Source organism: Alosa alosa, chromosome 6 (assembly GCF_017589495.1).
Source record: "Alosa alosa isolate M-15738 ecotype Scorff River chromosome 6, AALO_Geno_1.1, whole genome shotgun sequence".
NCBI classification, from domain to species: Eukaryota; Metazoa; Chordata; class Actinopteri; order Clupeiformes; family Clupeidae; genus Alosa; species Alosa alosa.
This window is the reverse complement of record NC_063194.1, coordinates 18,130,356-18,156,132: the sequence shown is the minus strand read 5'-3', so window position 1 is coordinate 18,156,132 and position 25,777 is coordinate 18,130,356. Positions and strand designations below refer to the sequence as shown.

General features: G+C 44.1%; 1 protein-coding gene and 1 long non-coding RNA gene across 2 annotated transcripts; both read right to left on the bottom strand.

The window, feature by feature from the left end:
- Positions 1–1,944: 1,944 nt before the first annotated feature.
- LOC125296739 (forkhead box protein K2-like) lies at positions 1,945–20,042 on the bottom strand. The gene is made up of 10 exons (XM_048246815.1): positions 19,559–20,042; positions 13,226–13,420; positions 9,541–9,549; positions 8,714–8,852; positions 8,131–8,277; positions 6,346–6,539; positions 5,219–5,427; positions 4,373–4,675; positions 2,977–3,189; positions 1,945–2,734 (listed from the first exon to the last, which is right to left on the bottom strand). The coding sequence occupies exons 1-10, from the start codon at positions 19,852–19,854 to the stop codon at positions 2,496–2,498; spliced, it is 1,944 nt and encodes a 647-aa protein (XP_048102772.1). The 5' UTR covers positions 19,855–20,042; the 3' UTR covers positions 1,945–2,495.
- Positions 20,043–23,852: 3,810 nt separating this feature from the next.
- Positions 23,853–24,905, bottom strand: LOC125296706. The gene is made up of 2 exons (XR_007193831.1): positions 24,223–24,905; positions 23,853–24,037 (listed from the first exon to the last, which is right to left on the bottom strand). It is a non-coding gene; the product is annotated as an uncharacterized LOC125296706 (long non-coding RNA).
- Between the last annotated feature and the right edge of the window lie 872 nt (positions 24,906–25,777).

Genomic DNA, 25,777 nt, shown 5'->3' with positions numbered 1-25,777 from the left:
ATCTAACAATACTTATAGTGAGGTGTTGGCTCACACCTCTCTCTGAATGAAATCTTCAAGGACTATGATCACGCTGGCTCTGGACTATGGGAGACAATACTGCCACCGAGTGGATGAGTTGTGACAGTGCCAGAAAGTGTCAGAGACAACGTGACCTACCTCAGAATCAACAGGGTGTCTGTGGTATATATATAAAAGTAAATCAAAGTATATCTTCAGCAAATAGTAAATGATGGGGAAGCCATACATATATGGACTATGTGTGGGCCTGTGTTCTACATGTAACTGAACTGCGACATTTGCAATGCAGATCTGCAACTCCTTTTCACACATGACTACATAGCTTTCGGCATTGTGCATACAGTTGTAACAACCTTTACAATTTGTTTAACTCCTTGATGCTCTAAGCCCTTCTCGATCACTGATATGCTGTATGTTGCTGTGAAGACAATATTGTGTGAACATGCCATGACGACACCAATGAAACAACATGAAAAATGTAAGAAGGAAAACGGGTCATCGCGATGACATGAAAAGCCGCAATATGGGATTCATGGGACATAGGATAGTTGTATTTATTGAAATTCAAATACAGTCTCTGTTTAATATTTGTGAGTCTCCACTGACTTGAGATTAATAAAATATTTCTGTTTTTGTATTTGCCTTGGATTACTGACTTTGATGACCAGAAAAAAGGTCCTTTGGGCTCAGATGGTTGTTTGTATTTTGTAACCGTGGTGTTGTAACCCAGGGTTTACTATCACAAAGCGGATACTTTTATCTTTAATGCAATTTGCCTTGGCCCAATTAAAATACTTCTGAAATGATTTGAAAACATCACCACACCCACTACAAACGTAGAGGTCATCTTAAGGTTGTGTGAATAAATGCAAGGAAACAGTCAGTTCTGAGGTTGATAAGGTTTTTAAATTAATTTATAAAAAAAGCATTTTTACCCACTGAAGCAGAACAAACATCGATCGCTTATTTTTTGCCTTTCGCGGTGAACACATACAATCTTGAGGACAGACGCGCCAGAGCAGGGGGAACAGAAAAGTGTGTGTGTGGGGGGTCGGAAGAGTCTTCAAGGAGGTCGGGAGAGTCTTCAAGCAAGGGTCTGCTAACACCATGGAGCCCACAACAGCCAAGGAAAACAACCGCAGGGGAAGTAAACAAAAACAACTAAATAAAAGTCATTAAAAACAAGAACATTAAATCAAGTGCAGATCGGTCTGATTCGAAGCAGTTTTTTTTTTTATCTTCTTCAGTTCAGTTAAATGTATAGTTACCGGCTCAGGTTCTTCTCTAGTCTGGTACATGCAAGCTTGACGAAGCGTCCGAATAACTACACATGGCAATCACATAATGGTTTATCTCAGTTATCTGTGCAAGTATGAAAACATGTAGGGAGGTGTAACAACACAAGACCTAACCCGATTCGGCAGCAACGGTGACAACAAAAACAACTAAACAACAAAAAACCTCCTTATTATGGTTATTTTTTAGCATAGAAAAGAAACTACACTCAGTTTCACTGAACCGAAAAAAGACTGGAATTAAAACCTTAAGTCCACATAGAAATGCTTTCAAAGTTGTGTTTTTTTTTCCCCCAAGTTCTTTTTTCAAATGTCAATGCACCACCACCATCTTCATGTGTTCTTGCCAATAGAATAGTTTCTTGTTGTTACTCATTTACTCTATAGAAATGAAAGTACAACCGAAACAACAAAAAAGATCCATGTCTGAACAACAAAATACTGCAGTCCTACTTTAAAAAGCTGCGACCGGGGGCAAGGAGTGGATCCGTCTGGAGTTCATGAGGAGGCTAGCTGCCACGACACACGGAGGAAATGGTGCTTTTGATCCCTTTGAGCTAAATGCACGAGTTCTGGTTCGGAATCGAGGTTCCTGGTTGTGGGTTCTGACCCCTCTCAGTGAGGCTGCTGCTATTAGAAAATGCTACCGGTTGGCCCCCTCTCCTTTGGCCTGGTGAAGGGTTGGTTGGTTGGGGGAAGGTGGCCGATGGAGGCTCCTTAAGGGTTCAGGGCAGCAAGGTAGTGGTGGTGAGGGTTGTTTGGGGTTGGATTGGAATGGGGTATTGGGTGGGGTTGTGGAGATCGCCCTCGCTCACTGCCCAGTGTTCACGTCCAGGTGATTAAGGCGTCCCGTTAGGGCTGTTCTGCTCAGGGGCCGTGATGGCCTGGCTTGGCTCACAGCAGAAGAGGGGTGGGGGGCTTTGGGCGGTTCTGTTTTGTTCTTAAGGTGGTCCTCATCTTCCCTGTTTTCTTCTTATGGAAAATGATCACTGTTAAGGGTCCTGGGGTCCTGTAATATAGTCCAATGTAAAAAAAAACTTCTCCATTTGGCACCTTGGGGGTTGATGGAAGATAAGTGTTGGAGAAGACAGGACAGGTCAAGTGAATGAAAGAGAGAAAGAGAGAAAAATGAGGGAGGAGAGAGTGAGTGGGTGTGTGGGCGTGGGGTTTGAGAAGAGACTACTCGCTGGCGGCGGCGGAGGCTGCTGCTCCATCTGTGTCGGCCGACGGCTGTGCCGCTGCTGGGCTGGAGTTGGGTCCCACGTCGGCCTCAGGGTCCGTCTTCAGGCGCTTGGACTCGGGCTGCCCGGTGCCAGACGGAGACTCACGCTCGCCGTTCTGCCGCTTGGTGGGGAGGGAGGCCGAGGCGGACGCGTGGGTGGCTAGCATGTGCAGGGGACTGGCTACCGCAGTGGCTCCTAGGGGGAACAGAGAGAGACGTGTGTTAGTGTGTGTAATACAACACATGGAGAAGGAGAACAATAGATAGAAACATGCAGAAGACACTTAGCTCCTACAGCACACTCATATATGTACCCTATATAACTATGACTATGAGCAGGTGTATGGCTGTACCAACCAGGGGTGGCCATGGCATTGGTATCCAGTGTGTGTGTGTGTGTGTGTGTGTGTGTGTGTGTGTGTGTGTGTGTGTGTTAACCTGGGCTGGCGGTGGCCTGGATGGCAGTGGCGATGGGCAGCATGTGGGTGCCGTTCTGTGTGATGGGTTTGATTGGCAGCTGGTGGTGGCCCAGTTGCGCCTGCTGCACTATGGTGACCGTCTGCAGGGGCTGGCCCGACGCGCTGCCCTGGATGATGCGGCTGGCTGAGCCCAGGGCAGTATGGGTAATGGTGGGCATGGCCTCCACTTTCACTAGAGGACGAAAGGAGGTGACAGTTTTAAATCCAGAGCACGATTAAAAGGTAGAGTCTGTGACAAACCCAGGCATAACCAAGCCATAAACAATTCCACTAATTTAACCATACTTTGATTGCAAGGTTAAATATCAACAACCTGCCTCAATAATCACAGATTCTTGCTTTAAAGACTCACTCCAACAAAATTCACCTATTTAACCTTGTTCATACAGTATGTCCATTAGGTGTTTTTATTATTACAAGTGAAATAAACGCTGTACGCCATGGCTGAGTATTTCTGGTCAGAGCGACTAATCAGAACAGCCTGATGTGCCATCAGATTGAACCCAATCCTGACTGACCTCTGGGGTGGAGTTTTACAAAACATTTTGGAAAACAGCTTTTCTGAGTGCTCAAATAATAAACATGAAAAAGGTAGAAGCAGACACTACTGGGCAGAAATGGAACTAAAATTATGACATCACAACTTTAGGGGCAAAGGAAACTGTACAGTGGAAAGGTCACATCATGACTGACAGGAGCCGTTTGTTGTGTGTTTAAAAAGGTGGAAAGTTGCTGAGTCATAGTGGCCGTTTCTCACAGGTAGTCAAGTCAGCTCACAGGAAACATCATTATGACAAACGCAATCTGCCAGTCTGTGCAAGATTCTAATACAGGAGCACGACTGGAGAACAGGTTTGGACTCACACGGTTGTGCAAAAAATTACATTGAGAAGGAAAGAAATTTAAAGAGTTGGCAGTTTACAGTTTTAGGGAATACATGCACTGTACACAACAACTAACTGAAGGAACCCAAGCTGTGCATTTCACACCTGCCATTTCACAGACCATTTACTCACTAGAAATGAGTAGTGAAAAAAGCTTTTCCACAAAAATTAACGCAACACTAGTTATTCTGCCGTCTCACTCATTTTTATAATAGACTGAGTTTCAAACAGCTGTCTCATTGCTGATGACTAAATGCATGACCAGAGCATCTGGTATTGCACTATGTGATCCATTTCATCCATCTTCCACTGGGTACCAACTTAGCGCTTAGTGGGTAACAACCCATTACACTAAAAATGAACAAGGCCATAAATGCCCATTGTGTTGCTTTAATAAACCTCTATGAGACTGGAGAACATCAAACCTGCCCGTTCTCGTGGCCTTTGACCCCTGCCATGCCCCGTCCTCACCTTTGGCCTCGGCATGGTCCCCGTTCTCATGCGGCTCGTTCTTGATGGTTGCGGCGACGACGTTGGCGTTGGCGCTCTGCGTGGTGACCGTGTAGGTGTTGGCGGCGGCGGCCAGTGTGGCCACACTGCTGACGGCCACGTTGGCGGGCAGCTGGTGAACCACGTGCACTGTCTGCATGAGCTGGGGCTGCTGGGACGTGGCCGAGGTGACCGGCGTCGCCACCGCGTACGTCACCGGCTTCACCGACTGCGGGAGCTGCCGCTGCACAGTGATGAGCACCGGCTGGCTGCCCAGAGGTGAGCCTGAGGGAGAGAGACACACACACACAGACACACACACACACACACAGACACACACACACACATAGTGCTGGAGTTAAGATAAGCAAGTCCTCAGTGTTCCCAGTGCATTGTGACTGAGCTAAGAATTTGAATAAGAAATTCTGACTGGAAACACATGAAATGTGCATTAAATCTGCTAATGCTCATAGAAACTTGATTCGCTAGAAGGGAGTGGATTAACTATTGATTCGAACAAGGTCTACTGCGTCTACTGATGGAAACAATTTAAAACACATATATTCACATTTGTTGCATTTATATCTGCATGTTTCCATAACCATTGCCCTGATGACCATCCGTTTCGATCCCACAGCTGATCAGAACTCCTCCCTTGATTAGGGGGATGTCCATTATTTTACCATCATAACACAGTGGATGAAAACGCACGCAGATGCTCAAATCCTTGCACTGAATTTTCATGAATGCACATAGAATATATGAATGAGCTGAATGGAAATCCATCTTGTGTGTGTTTGTGTGTGTGTGTGTCTCTCGGTGACTCACCTGCCGTGCTCTGGGCAAAGTGTGCTTCCTGTATGACGGCGAGTTTGGGCTGCACTGCTGTGGCTGGAGGTGGGGCCGGAGCCGGGGCAGGGGTGGGCTCAGACTCCCCGGGGACAGGGGAGCCCTCGCGGGACAGGCTGTCTGGGGTCTGCACCCCGCTGGAGTGGGCCGAGAGAACGCCCGAGTGGTTTGGAGAGGCTGGGGCACTCCTGACGGGGAGAGAGGAGGGGTCGTCAGACACTGAGCACTGGGGTGGACTAGCGAAAACAAGGCCTACTGTACACAGCGAGAGGGCAGAAAGTGACAGCACTGAATACAGAAACACTTTTTGTCATAAAATGTTTTGAAGAACATAGAGGAATGATCCATAATGTCTTTCACCTAACACAGCCACATAGAAATACATTCATTTATCAGTAAATAGACAGAAAACAGCTGCAGCTGGACTATTTTGTGATTTGTTTTGGGCTGCTGTTACTGTTGGACTGCACACCAGCTCAAACAACAAAAGGTGTTTGTTGCATTCTGGGACAACTAAGTGCACCAAATCAGTACTTCGTAGGGCAATAGAGGCCAACTCATTCTCCTCCAGAACTGGCAGCCATAACTGATGGTTTAGACTGGCCAGAGGTGACGTATGTGGCAGAAGCATCACCAGAACATCCTGGCGTGATTCATTTGTTTTGCTGTAACTACTTAGGTCACAAGTGAGTATGTGAGAGGGGTGGATTTTACAGCCCAAAAGGGATGTGTCTGATTAGACTCATGTGAAGACTGCTAATGGTTAGGGTGCCGCTGGGAAAACAAGCTCTTAGGAGACCCAGAGTAACACTTTGCTAAGATGTGTTATCAATGTGTGAATGAGTGGTGAGTGATGAATATCATGTGTGTGCATTTGTATATTTGACTGTGCATGTGTTCTATATACAACAGACATTTGTAATCTCTGCATACAAATGTTTGTATTTCAGTAATCACTGTCTGTATACAACAGTGTTTATGTTGGGGGTGTGTGTGTGTGTGTGTGTGTGTGTGTGTGTGTGTGTGTGTGTATGTGTATATGTGCGTGTGTGTGTGTGTATGTGTATATACGTATGTGTGTGCGTGTGCATTTGTGTGTGGGTTACCTGGAGGAGAGTGGTCCAAGTGGGGTGCGGAAGCAAGGGACGCCCCGTGGGCGTCGTTTCCTAAAGGCCTGCTCGATGAGCTTGCCCTCGCACGACGGGTCGATCCTCCAGAAGGAGCCCTTGCCCGGCTCCTCCTGGGAACGTGGCACTTTGATGAAGTAGCGGTTCAGCGACAGGTTGTGCCGGATGGAATTCTGGAACACAGAGAGGGATGTTTTCTCTCTCGGTTCGCTGTGGTTGAGCGGTCAGTGGCCAGTAACCTATTACCAAACTTAGCCAGGCTAAAGTTACACACATAAGAGCCGGTCCCACACTCCATGTATTTGAAAACATCATTGAAGCTATCATTTCACTGAAATGCAAGCTGGGCTGGGCAGCGAGACCACAGCCGGTTCGGCTTCACCACAGGCAGAATCCTGGGAACCACAAATATCAAAGCTCATTTCATTTGCTGTGGCATCTCCATCTGGGCCCTGGATTTCAGATTTCAAACCAGACCAAAAATGGACAGGCCAATCACAATCGTTCAGCTGATATGAGGAGGGCTTTATAAATGGCAGACATAGGTGTAACCTGTGTAAAACACCAATGACACCTGTGTAAAACACCAATGGCTGTCGCTGATCATGTCAGAATTGAACATTGAGAATTGCATTTTCTTTGACAAACAAACAACTGCGTAAAAGGCTTCAGTAAGATGTGTCTGCTGGTCTTTTAACAGGATTTGGTATCACCTTAATGTTCTGACTTCAGTTTAATGTGTTGATCATGCCCCTTGAAAATCGAAAAAAATATATCTCAATTGAGGTCTGGTTTTAGCCAGGCTATGAATTATCTGTACCAATAACATAATGGACAAGTAGTGCAAAAAACACATTTCCTGGATTGCAACCCTAGACATAACAGCCGTTCACCAAAATATGGGCTGAAACAGCTTCTATATTTCTCCCGCTGCACTTTTTGTATAGTTACAAAGTACCATAAAAAATGAACGGGAGGTCTATTTTGGTACTCTTTCTAAATTAAGGAGGTACACACGCAATGCCATTTCATCCATAATGAATTTACCAGATATACCCTCCAGCCAGACATCATTACACAAGTGCTGTGAGTCACTGTACAATATGTATGTATGTTGGGGCAGCCGTGGCCTACTGGTTAGCACTTCAGACTTGTAACCGGAGGGTTGCCGGTTCGAACCCCGACCAGTAGGCACGGCTGAAGTGCCCTAACCCCTCACTGCTCCCCGAGTGCCGCTGTTGTTGCAGGCAGCTCACTGCGCCGGGATTAGTGTGTGCTTCACCTCACTGTGTGCTGAGTGTGTTTCACTAATTCACGGATTGGGATAAATAAATGCAGAGATATGAGACCAAATTTCCCTCACGGGATCAAAAGAGTATATATACACTTATATATATATATATATATATGTATATATATGTGTGTGTGCCCTGCTCCTTTCCTATTAGCACTGCAAGCAGTTGCAATAATGGAGGTTATTCATACATGCACACAAACTAATGTCCATCTCAGATGTTGCAGTGCAGAGTTAGTCAATGCTAGCGGTTCATGACTGTCTTTTCGTATGAAGAAATACTAGCCTGCAATGTAATTTCCTCCCCAAAAGCGCACCAAGTTTCAACATTCTAGCGACAGAAAAACAAAAAAACCCAGCATAGCCCGTCTGAACCCTGTGATTGAAATTTGGCCTGTGTTGATTCCCCAGTGATGAGCAGTAACCGGATTAACTCTGTGTGTCTGTGTTGTGCGGCCACTCTCGCTCACCTGCCAGCCCTTGTCTGCAGTCCGGTAGTAGGGGTAGTTTTTGGTGATGTGCGTGTAGATGCCGTTTAGTGTCAGCTGCTTGTCCTGGGCCATCGTTATTGCCTGGACTATCAACTGTGCATACGAGTACGGTGGTTTAGAGTCATCCTGCAGAGAGAAATGGGATAGGAGAGAGAACAGACATTTGGATTTTTATTCATTACATTATTATTTTTTTATTTTTTTTATGTTTTATTTTTTATATTTTACATGCAAGTTTGCAACATCTGCTGCATCACTAAAACAGTATAGATCCTGACTTGCATGCCATTCTCTATTGATCAGATAAGCCATCTGTCAGCATATTATTACAAAAGCCATTACCTAACAAAACTCATTTCAACTTCACAGACTTCCAAAATCCTCCTCTGCTCATTTAATAATAACTAAATCTCTGGCGGTCTCCTGTACTAAATCCCGTCCATCAATCAAGTATATCCATCTATCTAACAGCATATTTCCCTCGAGGCTGTGAGGGCATCTGAATGACCAGGTGTGGACACCAGGTGTGAGAGGAGTGAGTAGGACACATAGTGCTGCTCACCTTGGGACTGTCTCCACCTGAGGCCTCCTTGTCGTTCTCCGACTGCGAGTTGTCGATAAGCTGCAGGTCGGAGGCGGTGATGCGGCCCATTTTGTAGCCGGGAGAGCCGGGAGCTCGGACTGGACGGACTGGACACGAAGTTGGCCAGAGGGGAAGAGAGGGAGACTGAGCAGAGCAGAGGGGAAGAGAGGAGAGACAGGCTGAGTTACCACCAGGAATGTGTGAATGTGTGTGTGTGTGTGTTTGTGTGTGTGTGTAAGACCTTTGATGGCGTATGCACATGACAGATTAAGTGTGTAACCCTTGCATGTTCTTGTAGTGCATCCAAGGATCTTTGGGCAGTGGGAAGCAGTGGTCAGTAGTGGCCAGGGTGTGTGTCAGTGTATGAGTGAGGAGAGACCACACATGTAGGCTATCAGTTTGTGTGTAAATGAGAAACGTCACAGAATCAGAGGGTACTCCAGGGTTGTGTTGAATTATGCCGGAGTGTTTATGAGCTCTTTATTCTCTGCAATAAAGACAAAGACAAGAGAAATAAACCCGAGCATACTTTTGTGTGTTTACATTTGTGTGTGTGTGTTTAATCATGCACGCGTGTGTGTGTGTGTGTGTGTGTGTGTGTGTGTGTGTGTGTGTGTTGGTGTTCACAGACCACTCTATCCTCTGGGGAAACTGAGGACCAAGCCATGGTGGAGCACAAGTGATCCGATTTGCTTTTGTTTTCATGTTATGACTAGGCTGCTCATGCACTGCAGCAACTGTCCTTGTCTGGCCCAGCAGTAAGCCCAAACTATGTAATGTGCGATGACTGCAATCAGCTCTGAAATTCTGCACTGCTTCTAGTGCTGGTGTGTGTTATGTGCATCTGTGTGCCTGAATATGTGCGAGTGAATTTGTATGTGTGTAGGTGGATTGTGTGTGTGCATAGTGTTTGGATGCCTTCTGCCTAGCAACACCACACACACACACACGGTGGAGGAGGGCACAAACAAACGGTCAGTACAGCATGTGGTTTCAGCATTCCTATTCATTCCTCTACAACCAAACTGAGAGCCTCCACCAGCAAAGGAGCACCATCAAATAGAGCGCAGTCTTCTATTCTGGACAGCTGAGATGAAACCAGAGTAACTGTCAGGGCCTGACAGGTTTCATAATTGCCTTAAAGAAGGAGGCTTCAGTTTGAGTTTGAATGACGCTTCCAGGGCTTTTTTAGTAACAGCCTGGATGAAGGACACCGTGCTAAATATTTCCTGAAAAGGTTCCACTCTGCCTTTAAATGAGTATCAGCATGTCCATCTACATTGCAGGGTATGTCTTTGTGGGACTTGTTAGGTACTTCACATACAGAAACGGGCTCCATATTACATCATACCCAGGTGGTACTAATGTCACAAATTTGTATATGGGGAAGGGGGTGGAGGCATATCTGGGGTGCATAACATTATAGAATGTTTTTAGGAGGGCCAGAACTTTAGTATCACATGAATAAACACTTGTGATCATGTTAAAGACCGTATTGAAATAGGCTTGAAAAGGATTAGATTGCAAAGGAATTGAACTGCAATGAGAAACGTAAGCAATTTTTTAAACAAAAGAGAATTCCTTACTAAAGGTAATATATTCACATAACTGCTTGCACTGCATTCTGAAGGGATCATGTTTTATTTGCAGAAGCTCCCTAAGCAAAAGCCAAACACCATCTGACATCTCACCCTTTGTGTCCAGTTCTGCATCGAGATTGGCTTGGAGCCTTGCCTAACTGATTAATAGAAATGTGGGAAGGTTAATCCAATCTGAAACCAGAGCACCAGATCAATCAAGGTGCCTAACAACAGGTTGTCACTAATCGGGAGCTTTCTGGTAAGCTACAATGTTGACAGTCTAGCCAATACCTAGCTGCAATGGACCACAACTAGGCCACTAAATAGACCACCCATGATGGTGGCGAAATCAGCCAAATGCTTTTCATTGTTCATTGCGATTCAGGGAATAACCTTAATGTGATAAAACAGCCCATGGGTCGCTGTTCAGTATTCTGCACACAGAGCAGACCAGTGTCCAGAGTGGCGGTGCTCTGGTGGTGACTAGCGGTGAGAGGATGTGCTGAAGGATGTGATCATCCTCCTGGTATGCTGGAGAGGCTTGTGGTGTTGTCCTGTGGTCAGACCACAGGAGGACACCCACATGAGGACTCAATGTGCTGTGAGCCGCACTCAGACCAAAGGCTTTATTTATGTGGCCTTCAGACCTCAACCACAAGATTGAGACTTCAGCTCTCCGAGTCTGCTCTGTAATGGAGTCAAACATTCACGTTGTGCTCTGATGAGGTGACGCAAAAGGCTCAAATTAACAACAAACTCCACCCGGAATGCAATAACCAATGCAGTTATGGTTCTTCCAGGTGAACAGCCAAGATAATTATCTACTAAATGACAAAATCTGTCAAAGACATGACCATAGAAGCTGGCGGCAGAACTTAGACATATCCAACTTCCTGTCAATTCAAGCAGTGCAAAAATCACCAGTGGCAGGATCTGTGACTTTTCCTCCATATTCCTGAGCACAGCATGCCTGAGTCTTCTGTTTTTGTGCAGCTGCATAGTGCTGCTTTCAGCTGGGCTGGGTCTGGATTTAAGTATTTCTATTGGTCAGTATGGGCCCAGTGTTTCCCATACATTGACTTATTTGTGGCGGCCCATCACAATATCAACATTGACCACCACACAATGATTTTCCAGGTTGTACTAAATTGTGCTTAAAGCTAGTTAGCATCATAACCATGCTGCAGCTAATTTGTTAAAAACTGTTGCCGTCAAGTTAATTCTGCAAACCTACCACCACAAATAGAATTCAATTCTGTGGGAAACACTGTGGGCCATTAGCCTGGAAAAATGTAGAAAGATTAAGGGTCTGGCAAAGAACAATGTAATTGAGCAGTAAAACCCAATTAGACAACTAGGACATAACATGCCAGGCTCAACATTCCCATTTAAGTTCATATAAATCCATGTTTCACATACATACTGAGTTGGAAATGTTGTGTCCTTTCATATTTAAGTTGGATGGCACTGTCTGCAGACTGTTTTTTTCCCATTTCCCCCCTCATGATCTGCTTTAACTGCAATTACTTCAATGCACACGACATTAACACTTATAGTAGGCATATGCACTGTCCCCACACGCCCACAACCTACAGTATTTCAGTACCAAAGAGAACATGGGTACAGTCATGAATTTTGGGATCAACTTGGTACCGAGGTATCAGTTCTCGTTAGGGATGCACGATACATCATATCACATATATTATTGGCTGATAAGTGAAAAAATGAAAATATTATTATCGGTCCGATAACATAATTCTGGCCGATATTTTTTAAAGCCCTAGGCGTAGGCATACGTAAGGTCCGTCTGGCTACACTTAGCTACTTGAGCTCGGTTGGCTATACTTCTTCCTCAATATAATGCATAGTGCCATCTTGTGCTGGTGTCTTTGCACTTTACCGCGCTAGTCGGGGAAACAAATAAACATACTCGTCAGTGGGATGAGTACATAAGTAGGCCTAGTTCTAAGTTGTGTTTTAGTATTATATTTGCTTTATGTTAGCTTGGGTTTTGTATTATTACCTAGAAATATGCTAACCATTCCTGCTTCAGTTCCAGACAGGTCATCATAATAAGTTATTAAAACCTTCGGGGCTAACCCCTTTCATTTCTGCTGCAGCAGGTTGTGCGCAACAGAGTACACGGACATAAGATACAGTCTGAGGAGTTGCAACTTTATTCAGTTATCCGCAGTTGAAACTAAACATAAGTTTCCCTCATAAACTCTGATTTGGTCGCTATAGCTTATTCCCAGCTGAGCCGTTTATGAGCGCTTACTCCTAAATGAAAACGATTCATAGGCCTACACTGTCTCTAGCCACTTACTCGCAACAACAAACCAATAAATATCGTTTATCGGCCCTAAAATTCCATATCGGTGCAGCTCTAGTTCTCGTGACATCCCTATTGGAGGTGTTAATTACTCCTATTCAAAAATCACACCCAGTGATGATAGGAGACCAGTGTTTATCTAACATATTTAAATGATTAGAAGACACAAGCCAGCGATTATAATGGGTGTATAATAATGGAGACCCAGACATAATTGAGGGTTTTTTACAGTATGTTACTGTGAGTGCATTGTTTCCCACAGAATTGTATTTGTGGTGGTAGGTTTGCAGAATTAGCTTGAATGCAACAGTTTTTAACAAATTAGTGCAGCGTGGTTATGATTCTAACCAGATTTAAGCACAATTTAGTACAACCAGGAAACTCATTGTGTGGTGGTAAATGTTGATATTGTGGTGGGCCACCACAAATAAGTCAATGTATGGGAAACACTGGAGTGTGTGTGTGGCAGTCGTTCAATGGAGACCCGGATATTATTGGGAGTTGTATTGTACGTGACTGTGTGTGTGGTTGACAGTGTGCATGACTGCATGTATTGCATGTTTGCCTTTGTGCAGCTACCTGATGGTCCCCGTTGGGGATGGCAGAGGGCTCATGAGGTGGGCGATGTTGTCTGGGATGTTGATGGTGAGGGGCGAGATCTGCGGCTGCACAGACTTGATGGGCGACTCGGGGGCTTCGCGCTTTTCCCTCTTCGCGCTGGACAGCGCTGTGAAGGTGATCTTAATGTTGGTGCTGGGGAAACGGAAGGTGCACCTGTGGGCAAGGAAGAAGAGGGGACAGAACAGCGTTAGGATGGATCAGGAAACGGGGTGATAGCTCAGCGGCAACATTATACCAGAACAGAGTGTCTCAGTCTCACCAGAGGGCATGGCATCACAGCCAGCATTAAATTAGATAGATAGATAGATAGATAGATAGATAGATAGATAGATAGATTACTTTATTCATCAGAAAGTGTCGTGATATAAATATATAGATAAAGATATAAATTATAATTCATAGCAGTCACACACCACAATAATTGATTCTCTGAAAATAAGTTAACCAGTTCTATTCCCTGATCCAGGCCCCTCAGTCAGGCCCAATATTACCATGGCAGCCATTTCTCTCAGAGTAGGGCAACAGTCCTGCAGGGCCAACAGATAAAATTAGCCCTCTTCATATCTCACACACACACACACACCGACATGATCTCAAACACTGTGAGGCTTCTCATCCACAGTCAAAGACAAAGACACACACAGACACAGACACAGACACACGAGAAAGTGAGGCAAAAAAGCATGCTCCACAGTTTCACCACGGATTGTGTAAATAAATCATGCCATCTTATGGCAGAGGGACTCTTGTCAGGGTTACTGAGGCCGAGGGCTGCATTTGCCCAGAGCCAAGCCCCCTTGGGCCAGGATGCCAGAACGCCATGGCAGGCACTGCACTGCACTGCACTGCACTGGCTGGTGCCAACCTCAGACAAAGCCATCACACACAGGCGGGAGAGGAGGACAGAAAACAAGACAGGGAATGAAAAAAGAGTGAGAAAAGGTTTGACTTGACTTGATTTTCCTTTTAAGATCTCAGGGTAACTTTTTCTCTCACTGTTTTTTACCTTATCGTCATAATTGTGAAATTCCACCTTTTCTGGGCCAGAAAAATGCACATTTGTAAATGAAAGATGTTGTTCTGCTGTTCTTCAGATTAACAAAAATTGCTGACATTATTAACACTAAGGAAGAGAGTGCAGTCACTATGGGCACAGAGGATGAGCTGATGCACACATGAGCTGGACACAGAGCAGAGGAGAAGGAGATGGGTGGGGAGGAAAGGAGTGACTCACAGTAGGAGGACAGGAGCAATATCGAGAGACAAATTAGAAGGTAAGGAATGAGAAGAAAATAAAATTGCAGCTAGCAGGCATACATGAGCAGAGAAAGAGAGATAGAGAGAGACATAGATAGAGAGAGAGAGAGAGAGAGAGAGAGAGAGAGAGAGAAAGAAAGAGAGAGAGAGCGAGAGAGGCGACAGATAGAGAGAGAGAGATAGAGAAAGAGAGAGAAAGAGATATATAGATAAATAGATAGATAAATAGATAGATAAATAAGAGATGTGAGAGAGATGTGATGAATGAGAATTGGAGAGTCTGCAGCAGTAGAGTAAGGGATGGGAGCCGATAAGGAGAGAGAACCAGTGTGGATAAAGGTGCAGAGAGCAGGACAGAAGGGAGGGAGGGAGGGTGTCTGGTGTGGAGACGTTTATCACCATTTCCTCTCCAACAAGAGAAAATCCTTGGAAATGTTTTGCATGGATATCATCTGCACTGCAGTCGGGTGCACACTGTCCAGATGCAGTCGGGGATTTGTCTGTGTGGGCTATATCAACCACTTTACAAGTGAAAATAGCACTGTGGTTGGACGCTGGATCCATGAACATTATGTGCATCTGAGAAATGACCAGATACACTGTAAAACACAATCTATGGAGAGGCTACACATGCTCTGTCTGTCTGTCACAGAGAGAGAGTGGACATATACGCATTGGGGCAGCAGAGCAATGCTTTAACTCAGCAACCATCAATCTCAGAGCAATAATCCTAGACCCCTCTGAGCTGCCCCACTCCGGGCCCTACCTGATCAGATGGACAGCACTGCTGCTAGGGATCATGGTTTTAGCAAAACACACACACACACACACACACACACACACACACACACACACACACACACACACACACACACACACACACACACACACACACACACACACACACGAGAGAGAGACGAAAACAAATAATCATGGGTGGTGGGTAGTCATCTTTCCGCCTCACGTCCAGCCCAAATAATGTGGGAGCTATAAACAGACAGGAGAGGCGTGCATTGTGCTCCGGCGCAGTGGCATGGCAACCACGAGGGTTCCGTTAGTGCAGGAATGCTGCGTGCAGACGTTGCATTCCATCCAGAGGGGGGCGACCTTGCAGAGCGAGGAGGCCAATAAGAATCACACACACACACACACACACACACACACACACACACACAGGCGACTTTATAAATATACACAAGCTGGCTCACACGGAGCCACCATCACAGCCACACACATACAAAACACAAATACATCCTCTGCTGGCTTAAGGTCATGGCACATAGGTCTATACATGAGACTCTGAACCAGGTTGTGTGCCACGTCTGTATTCAGAGCTGAGAAAAGGAGCAGAGCTGCATGGATGCATGCACAAGATGGCTACATGTTCCCCCCTCTCTCTCTGCTTGTTCCAGCTACATGCTGAACCACTTTAGAGAGGGAGGTCAGATGAAAGCACCTCTTACGAGGCGGGCATGGAATGCACTGAAAAGCCATTGTGAAAAGAAGTGTAGTGTTGTGTGTGCAAGTGAGTGAGTGAGTGAGTGTGTATCTGAACACCAGTTTTTCTTTTTCTTCAGTCACACACATTTTAACATTCAGGGAAGCACCTCTGCCAATTTTCTAGCCCTCACTCTCCCCACCCCCAAACTCCCCTTTCATTGAAGCTGGAGTTTTGCAACAGTGATCCAGACTGTTAAATCAGAGCAGGAAGAGACAAGGGAGCTTTAAAATGTGAGGGAAGCAAACATTTGTTAGAGGAAGCCAGTTCATTTTTCAACGTCCCCCCACTCCACTCCACTGTACAAATGGAAAAAATAGCCTTCCAAAAGAACACCATTATGAAAACTAAGTTTAACAGAAAGGAAAACCCAAAATAAATGGCAACCATACTTCACAAACCCAAATCACTGCAGGCCTTAACCAGAGTAGCTTTGCAAGGTGTAGTGTTATTGTTAAGGGACTGCTTGTCTTTCTTGTGTGTGTGTGTGTGTGTGTGTGTGTGTGTGTGTGTATATGGTGAGGAAGGTTGGACGCTTATGTCATTCCACTGGGGGTCCCCTTGGTAACCACACAGCCCCAGTAGACAACATACGCGTTGTCACACACACCCACCCACACCAGACAATGCTCTCAATGTTTGTCTTTCAGATGACAGCCAGGTCAAGGTAAGCATCACACCAAAAGCATATGAAATATACATGAACACATGAGTTCTTCTCATCACAATCTATCTATCAGTAAGCATGACCTGCTTATTATTAAACAACGTCAATGTGTCAAGCCAATGTGTCTTTCTGGAAAATGATTTGGGCTGGCATAGACCTTAAAGCAACACCAAAGAGTTTTTTGTACCTTAAAATAATGTTTCCAAAATCGTTTCAGCGGTTCATCAACTTGTAACAGGGTAAACTGCACTTCTGCATCCGCTTCACAGCCCTCTATCGGCTATAACCGCACTATGTAAGTTTGCCAGATCGGGTAGTGGATCTGTAGTTCGATGGAATGAGACATAAGAAACTACAAATTTGACTTGCATCTGATGTCGCAATACATCTTACTTTCATAAATCGTGCAACATATTCTACCTCGTCTATGGACATCGTTATTCGCAAAGCCAGTGCTGGATAAACAAATAGCATGCGTGCGACAGAGGGAAAGTTCTTTGGTGTTGCTTTAATAAAAAAAAAAAACATTACACACTTAGGAGGAAAAAGGTTTGTATGTTAATTTCCAACCTCTTAGATTGACACAAACATTGCACCCAAGGGAAAAATCAACAGAAAGATAAACACAAAAGTGAAATTATGGAAAATGCTCCTAAAGACACACCAGAATATGAAGGTGCTTCATATACATTTAATGCCTTGGGAAGAACTAAGATTTATTTTTGTAAGAGTCATTTCAATAGTGACCTATTAGACATGTCTTTGAATGCAAACACTATTGTTTCCATCAAGTCACACCACTATCTACAAAGACAGACCGTTTTCATCACACAGATGATCACTAAACACAACCCACACTCTAACCATCACAACCATATGCCCAAAACTTCACCCGTGTTTTCAGCATCACATTACCTGTCAAGATCCCTCTGCAGCCAAGTGAAGGGGCTCCGGTCAAACACTTGAGGTGGCTTAATTCCCAGTGTTGGTTTTGGTGTCTACAACCAGTGCCTGGGACTTCATTAAAGGCTCTAGTTAGCGTGTAGGGCTCGATAGCGTAACCCTAACCCACTTCCTCCTCCTTACGGACAGAGCAAGCGACCGACCAACCGCAGCTCATTGAGAAGGGAAGCCAGGTCGAATGGGGGTAATGTGTGAAACGTGAGTCATCTGACAGAGAGAAAAAAACTAGCGCCGAAGTGATCTTTGCGCTGATAACAATGTCGGTAAACCAGTGATGTGGTTCAACGAGAACCACTCTGGCTATGGGTGCAGCCAGGACTTAGTCATCTACATTCTGACTGATTAAGCACCTTCCAATGCTGTGTGCAGGTTTACTCAGAAATGATTAGGGGTTTCGAACGCAGCAACAGGAAACATGCCTATGTCAAATTCTGCTGGGAGGAACGTAGACCTGTGCCATCAAGACCCCTACCACTGCAGCGCAAAACGAAATTTGGGTTTGTTTTGAGTCCTTGAAAACAGCCTTGTATACAAAGTCTGAAAACAACATTCTTACCAAACCACAGACAAATTGCTGAAATCTGACCACTACCACATTCTATGTGTGCATGTGAAAAGAATCTCTCACTGAGCTGATTAAGAGCAATACAATGTGAGAAGGCAATGGAGTATCACTTTTCAGGGGGTACTTATCCCCTCTGTCCTGCTGTTTGTTATGATATGATAACAATCAATGCATCACTTCAGGATTGCTCCTGTTTGACCTTCCTCCACAACAGGGTGGATGGTTTACAGAAGTAGTGTGCATGCAAAGAAGGAAACTGTGAATGCATATGATAGCAGTAGACCAATGACCTAATCATGAAGAGATGTACCCCTAGTTCAGCTTTTGATATCAATGTATAAAAGCTAGATATGGGGAAGAATGCATTGGTATTATGTAGGTATGTAGGCTATAGGTTTAAACAAAGTGTAGGCCTATATTGTAAACAGCTTCATCTAGTTGGGTCTCCAACAGAGCTCCCTTCACAACGTTTAAGTTTACATTGCAGGATGGACCTTTGCCCTCAAAAAATCTACGACATGACACAAACAGTGGGTACAAATGAATACATTTCAGAGACAAAAGCAGAAACTCCTTATACAGTTTTACTTTGCTTTCTAAGATAAAAAAAAAAAAACCCTCCCCACAAAAAAACCGGCGCGCTCAATATCCCAACCAACCTGTAGCTACAGTAGGGTGTTTTTCCCCTCTCTCGTCACAATGCAGTATATTCGTTAAAAAGAAACGTTTTTATACCGTGACCGGCACTGTGGTCAGACGATACCACTGTGTGCACCTACACTGTGGTCAGACGATAGGGGAGTGCGTGTGCTGCGTGTTTACATAGCTTCAGCTTCTGTCAGTAAATAGGCCTACGTTGTCTCAAACCAAAATATACTCCCCAGCATTCCTCGGTAGTGATCACCATTATGTGAGTTCAATGGGATTTCTCAAAATAACCCCCGCAGAGAGCATTTCTTGGTTAAGTTAGTTGAAGGCAACCCCAGACTAGGCCACCCTGCGCGGCACAAAGGCTGGGTGGTTATTTACACTAGAAGGAAACATTTCCTGTTTCAAGCCAACGTGCTTTACTCGTGCTGAAGGCCAATTTTACAGTAAGATGGGACAACAGACCATAAAACAAGGGGAGTCTGAGGTAAAACTGTAGAAAACCTAGACAGACTCGGGAGATATGGGGGTTTAGCAATATGGAGACCTGCTTATTGTGGTTATCTCGCTCATTCCAGAAAAGGGCATTCTCAAAGGCGTTAGCTACTAACGCCAGGTGTAGCACGTGCACCGAAGAGGTCATAAACAATAACAATAATAAAGGCGATAGGGACGTGCAATGAGTAAACTTACATTCTAGGAAGCTGAAGAGGAGCTGCACCTCGCCTCAGGAACACCCCATCCACGAACACCCCATTTTTGCCAAGGCAACGCAGGTAGAAGTCACCGCTGCCTGTTCCATCCTCGCCGGCTGTAAAGATTTCAAGATGTCTTCGGGATATAAAGCTGGAATGGCCCATACTCACATCCACAGAGCCTTGCGACGAGTTCCTCCCTATGGTTACCGAGCGCTTTTTCATCATGTATTCGAATTCACGGCCCTCGAGCCGGGCAACAGCCGGCCCAGCCAACCCGCTTACCACCGCCATTTTCTGGATAAATGCTATAATTTCCAAGAAATAATTATTCTAACGTCAGTATCAAGATGTCCTATGATGTGCTTTACTTGGTATCGCTAAAGGCCGAATTGGGGACAGGGCATCTAAATTAAAACAGAAAATTTCGAGGGGAACGTGGGGCACCACAGACAGCGGCTCCGACCCACCGCCGCGATACAGAGAGAAAGGGAAGGAGAAAGAGCCAACCAAACAACGCAGGAGGAGTGTATGACATGATTGACACAATGCGCGCCCAATCACACACGAATGTTATTACGCAGTTCGGTTATGTGCACCAATAAGAAAAGAGGCATGGAGACTTTGTAGTCCGAAGGTCGGTTGCGCTGTGTCTTAACACGCATGTGTTTGCTTACTAGAAATACATGCGAAACAAGACACAGAGTTTAGTCCATCTCTGGAACCTAAAGGAAAGGAATAAGCGTAGTTGAATAGACAACATTATTTTGTAGCCATCTGTATTACATACAGACGATTTTATGCTTTAATTTGGCTAGACAGTTTATATATTGACCAAGACAGATGTATTGTATGGTTTAGGCTGCCTCGCCTAATGAAATAAATAAATTGCACTAATCCATGTGGACCAATGTGAAATAGAGCATTTTACACCAGTCGTCAAATAAGAACCATTACTGCCTTTCGTAATTATAGATTTTTTGAACACTGCATCGACAGCAATCTGCCCGGCCCCGTAGGGGATCCTATGACAAATCCATGAAGGGGTTTGCATATCTCTCTGTCTGCAGCAGCTGGAATTTGTATTTGACTTCCCAGAATGCCATTCGCCTTTACTCGTTTCGAGCATGGAGGTCACTGAAGTATATTTGCACGACGATGAAACCTTCTGTAGTGGACATTGCTGATCAATTTTGTCAGGCTCATGTGTCACCGACGTGTAGTCGAACAGCATTGGGTACAAGAGTTAAGTGAATGAGAGTAAGAGTCAGATCTTGCCCGACTTGTCTACTCGTGCAGGGAGACATGTGCTTTTGGTGACGTCATCGGCTTGTTTCGTCTCGTTTCACACACCTAGGCCTGAGATGTTTGTAAACACGGGAGAGCACCATGGGGTTGGGTTTGGGTGGCCAGTTGCCGTCGCCCAGCCTGCAGTCCACAACTGTTATATGCCTGTTATATTTTACTTGATATGCCACGGTCCCTTTTTCCGGGCATCATTCCCCGAATTTGGCTTGTAGCCTAATGAAAAAAAATGATCACAAATTAAACGTAGGCCTAATCATCCATTATCCTATCCTTGTATTTCATCAGTCCTGATGTTTTAATGCGCCTAGGCTGTTGCAGTGATGCAATCCAAAAAAAGCAATGAACAATTGCATCAATGTAACGAAATTAATAATAGGCATATATAGTGGCTCAGATAGCCTAGTGGTCGAGACATATAGGCCTACGTGTGTACAGTTTTCCTAAGATTGCAACGACTCCTAAAGGTTGCTCTCTTGATCAGCTCCTTTGAAAAAGTTTGAACAAATGACACAAAGTCTTGTAGATATTACAAGATATGTAACTTGTGTCTGGGTGTTGTTCATGTTTATAGTGGAGATTGATATTACACTGTTTCGCCACTAGATGGAGCTAGACTCAATCAAACTAGACCCAGAGCCGTATGGTTCTGACTAGACCAGTGGTTCTCAAACTTTTCCCCTCAAAAAAACTATGAAGTACCACCATTCTGACTGACTGGCATTAAAATAAAATCGCGTAGGCCAGTTTAACATATTGAATACTGTACTGTTTTGCGTCGTTTGTGGCAGGTGCCATGGAGGCTTAGTCTAGTGCTGGGCTCATTGTCACCAACTTCAGTTTCTGCTCGACATACAGTATTCACCACTCTTCTCTTTCTAACACTTCCTGTATGAAGCCATGATTGCATGAATGTTTTTTGATTAATCATGTTTGCTGCCTTTTCCTTTGCTTGCCATCACAGCTTAGCTTGTCAACCATTTGCTAATAGTCCATACCCTATGGGCCATACAGTTAAATTATCCTAGTAGGCCTATTGGCTCCTATTGGCTGATATAAAAACAAATATAGGCCTACTTTTTGTCATGAAAATTAAATTTAACTTAAGTGGTGTGGTTAAGGATTTTGAATTATATATATTTTTATATAATTTGAAGTGATTATGTCATCTTTATAAAAGAATTTTGGAGACTCCCAGAGTACCACTAGAAGGAGTCCGCATACCACCAGTGGTACCCGTACCACCGCTTGAGAACTACTGAACTAGACTAATGCCGACTGAAAGCCTACTCCTTAATCGTGGCAATCATATAAAATGCAATCCGTAAAGATTTGCTGTTTTCTCTGCTCCAATCTCAGTTAATGTTTTTGATATTGATATCTGTAGGTCTGTGGCATACAGTATGTAAGCCTAATAGTTTACCTCTTGTATGTCAGTATTTCACTTTAGGCTAACTCCAGTAGATGTCATAAATGAGACCAAATCGTTGACGGACAAAATGTTCTGCTGCCAGAGGGTTTAATGATGTCACAGTGAAAAGGGAAATCAATAGTTTAGGTATAGGCCTATGGCCCACCTGTTCACAGAAGAATGGACTTTTCTGGTTACTTTATATGGTTTAATGTTAGTTTTAGGTCTAGTTTCACTTCTCAATAGGCTATCAGCCTGTTAGGCCTAGTCCTACATGTTCTTTAATATTTTGCATATCAAGCATACAAAATATAGGCAGGTCAGCATGAGCATGGTTCTTAATAAATGCAAGAGTTCAGAAATCAATATCTGACACTTATGAATGCTTGAATTGTAATTGCATTGGAAAGCTCTTAGTGGCCATTTAGGCAACCCACTTTGAACTAATGGTGCAACCCATCAGAGCAGAGTAACAATTCCACAGGGACTGGCTGGTTTGTATAAGTGCATTTCTGATACCTTCCAATTCCTTTTCAGATGAGTGGGAGGGCCTGATTCCCTATTATTCATTAGAATGGATTGGGTGTGTTCGCAAATCATGAAAAAGCAATTTCATCTGCAGAACACAATTCAAAAATAAATAAAGTAAAAAATAAAGTCAAACCTATAAGGCCGAATTACTGACAACTGTCAGATCTTGGTTTGTACTGTACCCTGACCCCTCACCACTCTAAGAGTCTGAATGAAAGCATTTTGAATTCATTCTCTTGTCGTTGATTGAAATTCCCAGAAATGTACAGCAAATGTGCCTGTTGAGAGGCTGTGAGACATTAACTGTGTCTCTGGGAGAGAATTAGAGAGGAAGAGCGAAACACAGAGAGAGAGAGGGAAGAGAGGGGCAGAAAACATTACTGTTCAAATGGTTTCTGCTCCAAAGTGCTGATGAAGTCAGAGTGCATGTGGTGGGTGGGTGCCAAGGGGATTGGCTCTCCTGCTTCCTGGGTTGAACAGTCTGAATCAGTTTCAGTCAATTTGCATGAACCTGACCACATCACAAGCCAGTCCATTATAGATCTGCACCATATACAATACAGCACAATATACTGCAGCAAAATGTTTCTGTTCATTATTTGAACACTATAATGCTAACCCTAGAATAAACCATTATGTTCAGTTGAACAGAGACATTTTTAATTTTCCAATTAAAAAAGTGAAATAACTGTCCTTAAAAACTCAAACTGTTTGGACTCAATTGAACTCCATTAGCCTGACTTCACCTGTCTACATTCTTCCGCTCATTTACATTTCCCTACAGTACTCCTACAGTACTGCGAAGTCAGAGTCTGGTATCCAGGCTAGAACTCCATACTGAGTGAGAAAATACCTCTGTCAGACTGTTTTGAAAGAGATAGGACTTATTACTATTGTAAGACATGGGTGTGGTTCTTTGCAACATCATTTGCAACATCAGAACTGAAATGGCAAGTTAGGCTGGTTTCTATTGTTAAGCAAGCCTGTCTTAACAATACAGTTGTTTAAACCCTCAAAAACAAAATGAATCGTCAGTATTATAAAATTCATAGTGAACATAGTTTATTAACCATAAATACAACCACAGGTTTTTACAAGGAAGTACAACGTTATTATACATATTCAAGTGCCTCAAAATGGAGAGTTTTCATCTTCGAACCCCTGGTAACTCGTGGTTTGGTACGTTTAAAGACGTAATTGACTTCAAAAGCCGTGAGAATTCAAATGTACCTATGGAAACACAACGCTGACACATAAGTATTCACAATTCATTAATTATGTATGGAAATGCCCACATGAACTAATTGTATACAAATAATATTACTATTTATGTATTATGTATAATATTACTATTTATATGTCCATCTTACATAATTTATCTTCAAATGTAAAAAAATGGGAATCATGGTACTTACGTTTAAATCATTGTCAGGCGTAAGTTCAGTCTGTGTAAACTCCTCATTGTCGGTCATAAGATTTGACATCAGCTTGCTGCTCAGCCCTTTAACTCTGTATTTATGTATGAGAGATTAGCTCCTGCCAGCCTGTCAATTTCCCGGTAGATACAGAATCGCTATCTGCCTTAAAGTGGCAACAGCTCTTTATATGGCACAGTGAGGTTCCCCAGGTACCAGAAGATCCAGAACACCAGGCTGAGGAAGATGACGAGAGGCCCGGAGAGCACAAACAAATCCCAGAAGCTCAGCGGAGCGAGGATGCCCACCAGGAAGAGGACCAGGCCCACGACATCACAGATCACTGCCAGGACCAGGAAGAGAATGCAACGCCCGCAACAGGCCTTGCAATCCATCGCTATGAGAAGATCTGGCACTTCAAAACTGCATAGCCGCGTCTTTGCAAATGAGAGGAGCTGGTTTTGCCGAGGCCCTTTTTAAAAGGATGCCCTGCATTCCTTTGGATTCTATTGAGTACTTAACCTTTGTACAATAGCAGGAGGCAGGTATGCAGATGCAACCACCATAACAAGTTATACAGCTCTTTAATCCCCCCCACCCACTTGATTGACAAATCTTGGCACCGGAACCTATTCAGATCTATTATTAGGGCAGTATATCAGCAAATTATGATCTTAAACATCTCTCGCAATCTGGTAATCAACCATTGCAAAAGCAGAGTAGGTTACCAGCATGGTGACTGCGGCTGAGATTTTGTCTGGGAGCCTAACGCCAGAACAGAGACAATTTTGCCACCAGTTTGATCTGCGCGATCAGTCAGAGCAGTGTGATCTCTTATCTCATAGATGAATTTGTTGATAGAATGGGAGCTATTGTCCTGAAGAGTATGAAGTCATATTTAGATGTTATGCACTTACGTATAGAACAGGACATTAATTGATGTATTTTGTAATTCAGTACTCAATGGTACTCAATTAAAGGGGAACTACGCAGTTTTTTAGCTTAATTTACCTTAACTGAACAGCTTCGGAGTCATTGCATTGTTTACATGACTTTTTTCGGGTTGAATGGTGACAGTCTCGCTTCCCCCTAGCGCCTGTGAGCGGAAAAACCACCCTTGCCACTTTGGGCTGGCGGGCCGACGGCCTCAGAGACAGAAAGTCTCGCAGCCTCGCAATGTAACAAATTGCTTTACTACACGCCAGGCACCGGCTAGAACAAGGTAGCGATGGAGTTTCTCAGACATTTGTCATGGCAGAGCCAACGAAAAGAATCTGAAAGCGAGTAAACCGTTGTTGGAGGAACAGGCAAAAGAGGAAACGGCAGACTGACAGATTGAGGAGTGTCGTAAAAAATATATACATTGAAGCTGTCGGGGGAGCTCTGCAGAGAAAACTTCGAGCAATAAGCAACAGCGAAGAAATTGCCAAAACTGCATAGTTTCTCTTTAAACATCTTTATTTAATGTTGTTGAGTTAACATCATCTGATCAGAGATCTAAACTCTCACACATAAATATGACCAGGTAAGACATTACTCTGTATAATATTGGGCT

Coding starts and splice junctions, on each gene's coding strand:
- LOC125296739 (XM_048246815.1), bottom strand. CDS start 19,854: ATGGCGGTGGTAAGCGGGTTGGCTGGGCCGGCTGTTGCCCGGCTCGAG. Junction 4,676..5,218: donor CTTTGCCCAGAGCACGGCAG/GTGAGTCACCGA, acceptor TCTCTCCCTCAG/GCTCACCTCTGGGCAGCCAG. Junction 2,735..2,976: donor CCAGGCCACCGCCAGCCCAG/GTTAACACACAC, acceptor TGTTCCCCCTAG/GAGCCACTGCGGTAGCCAGT.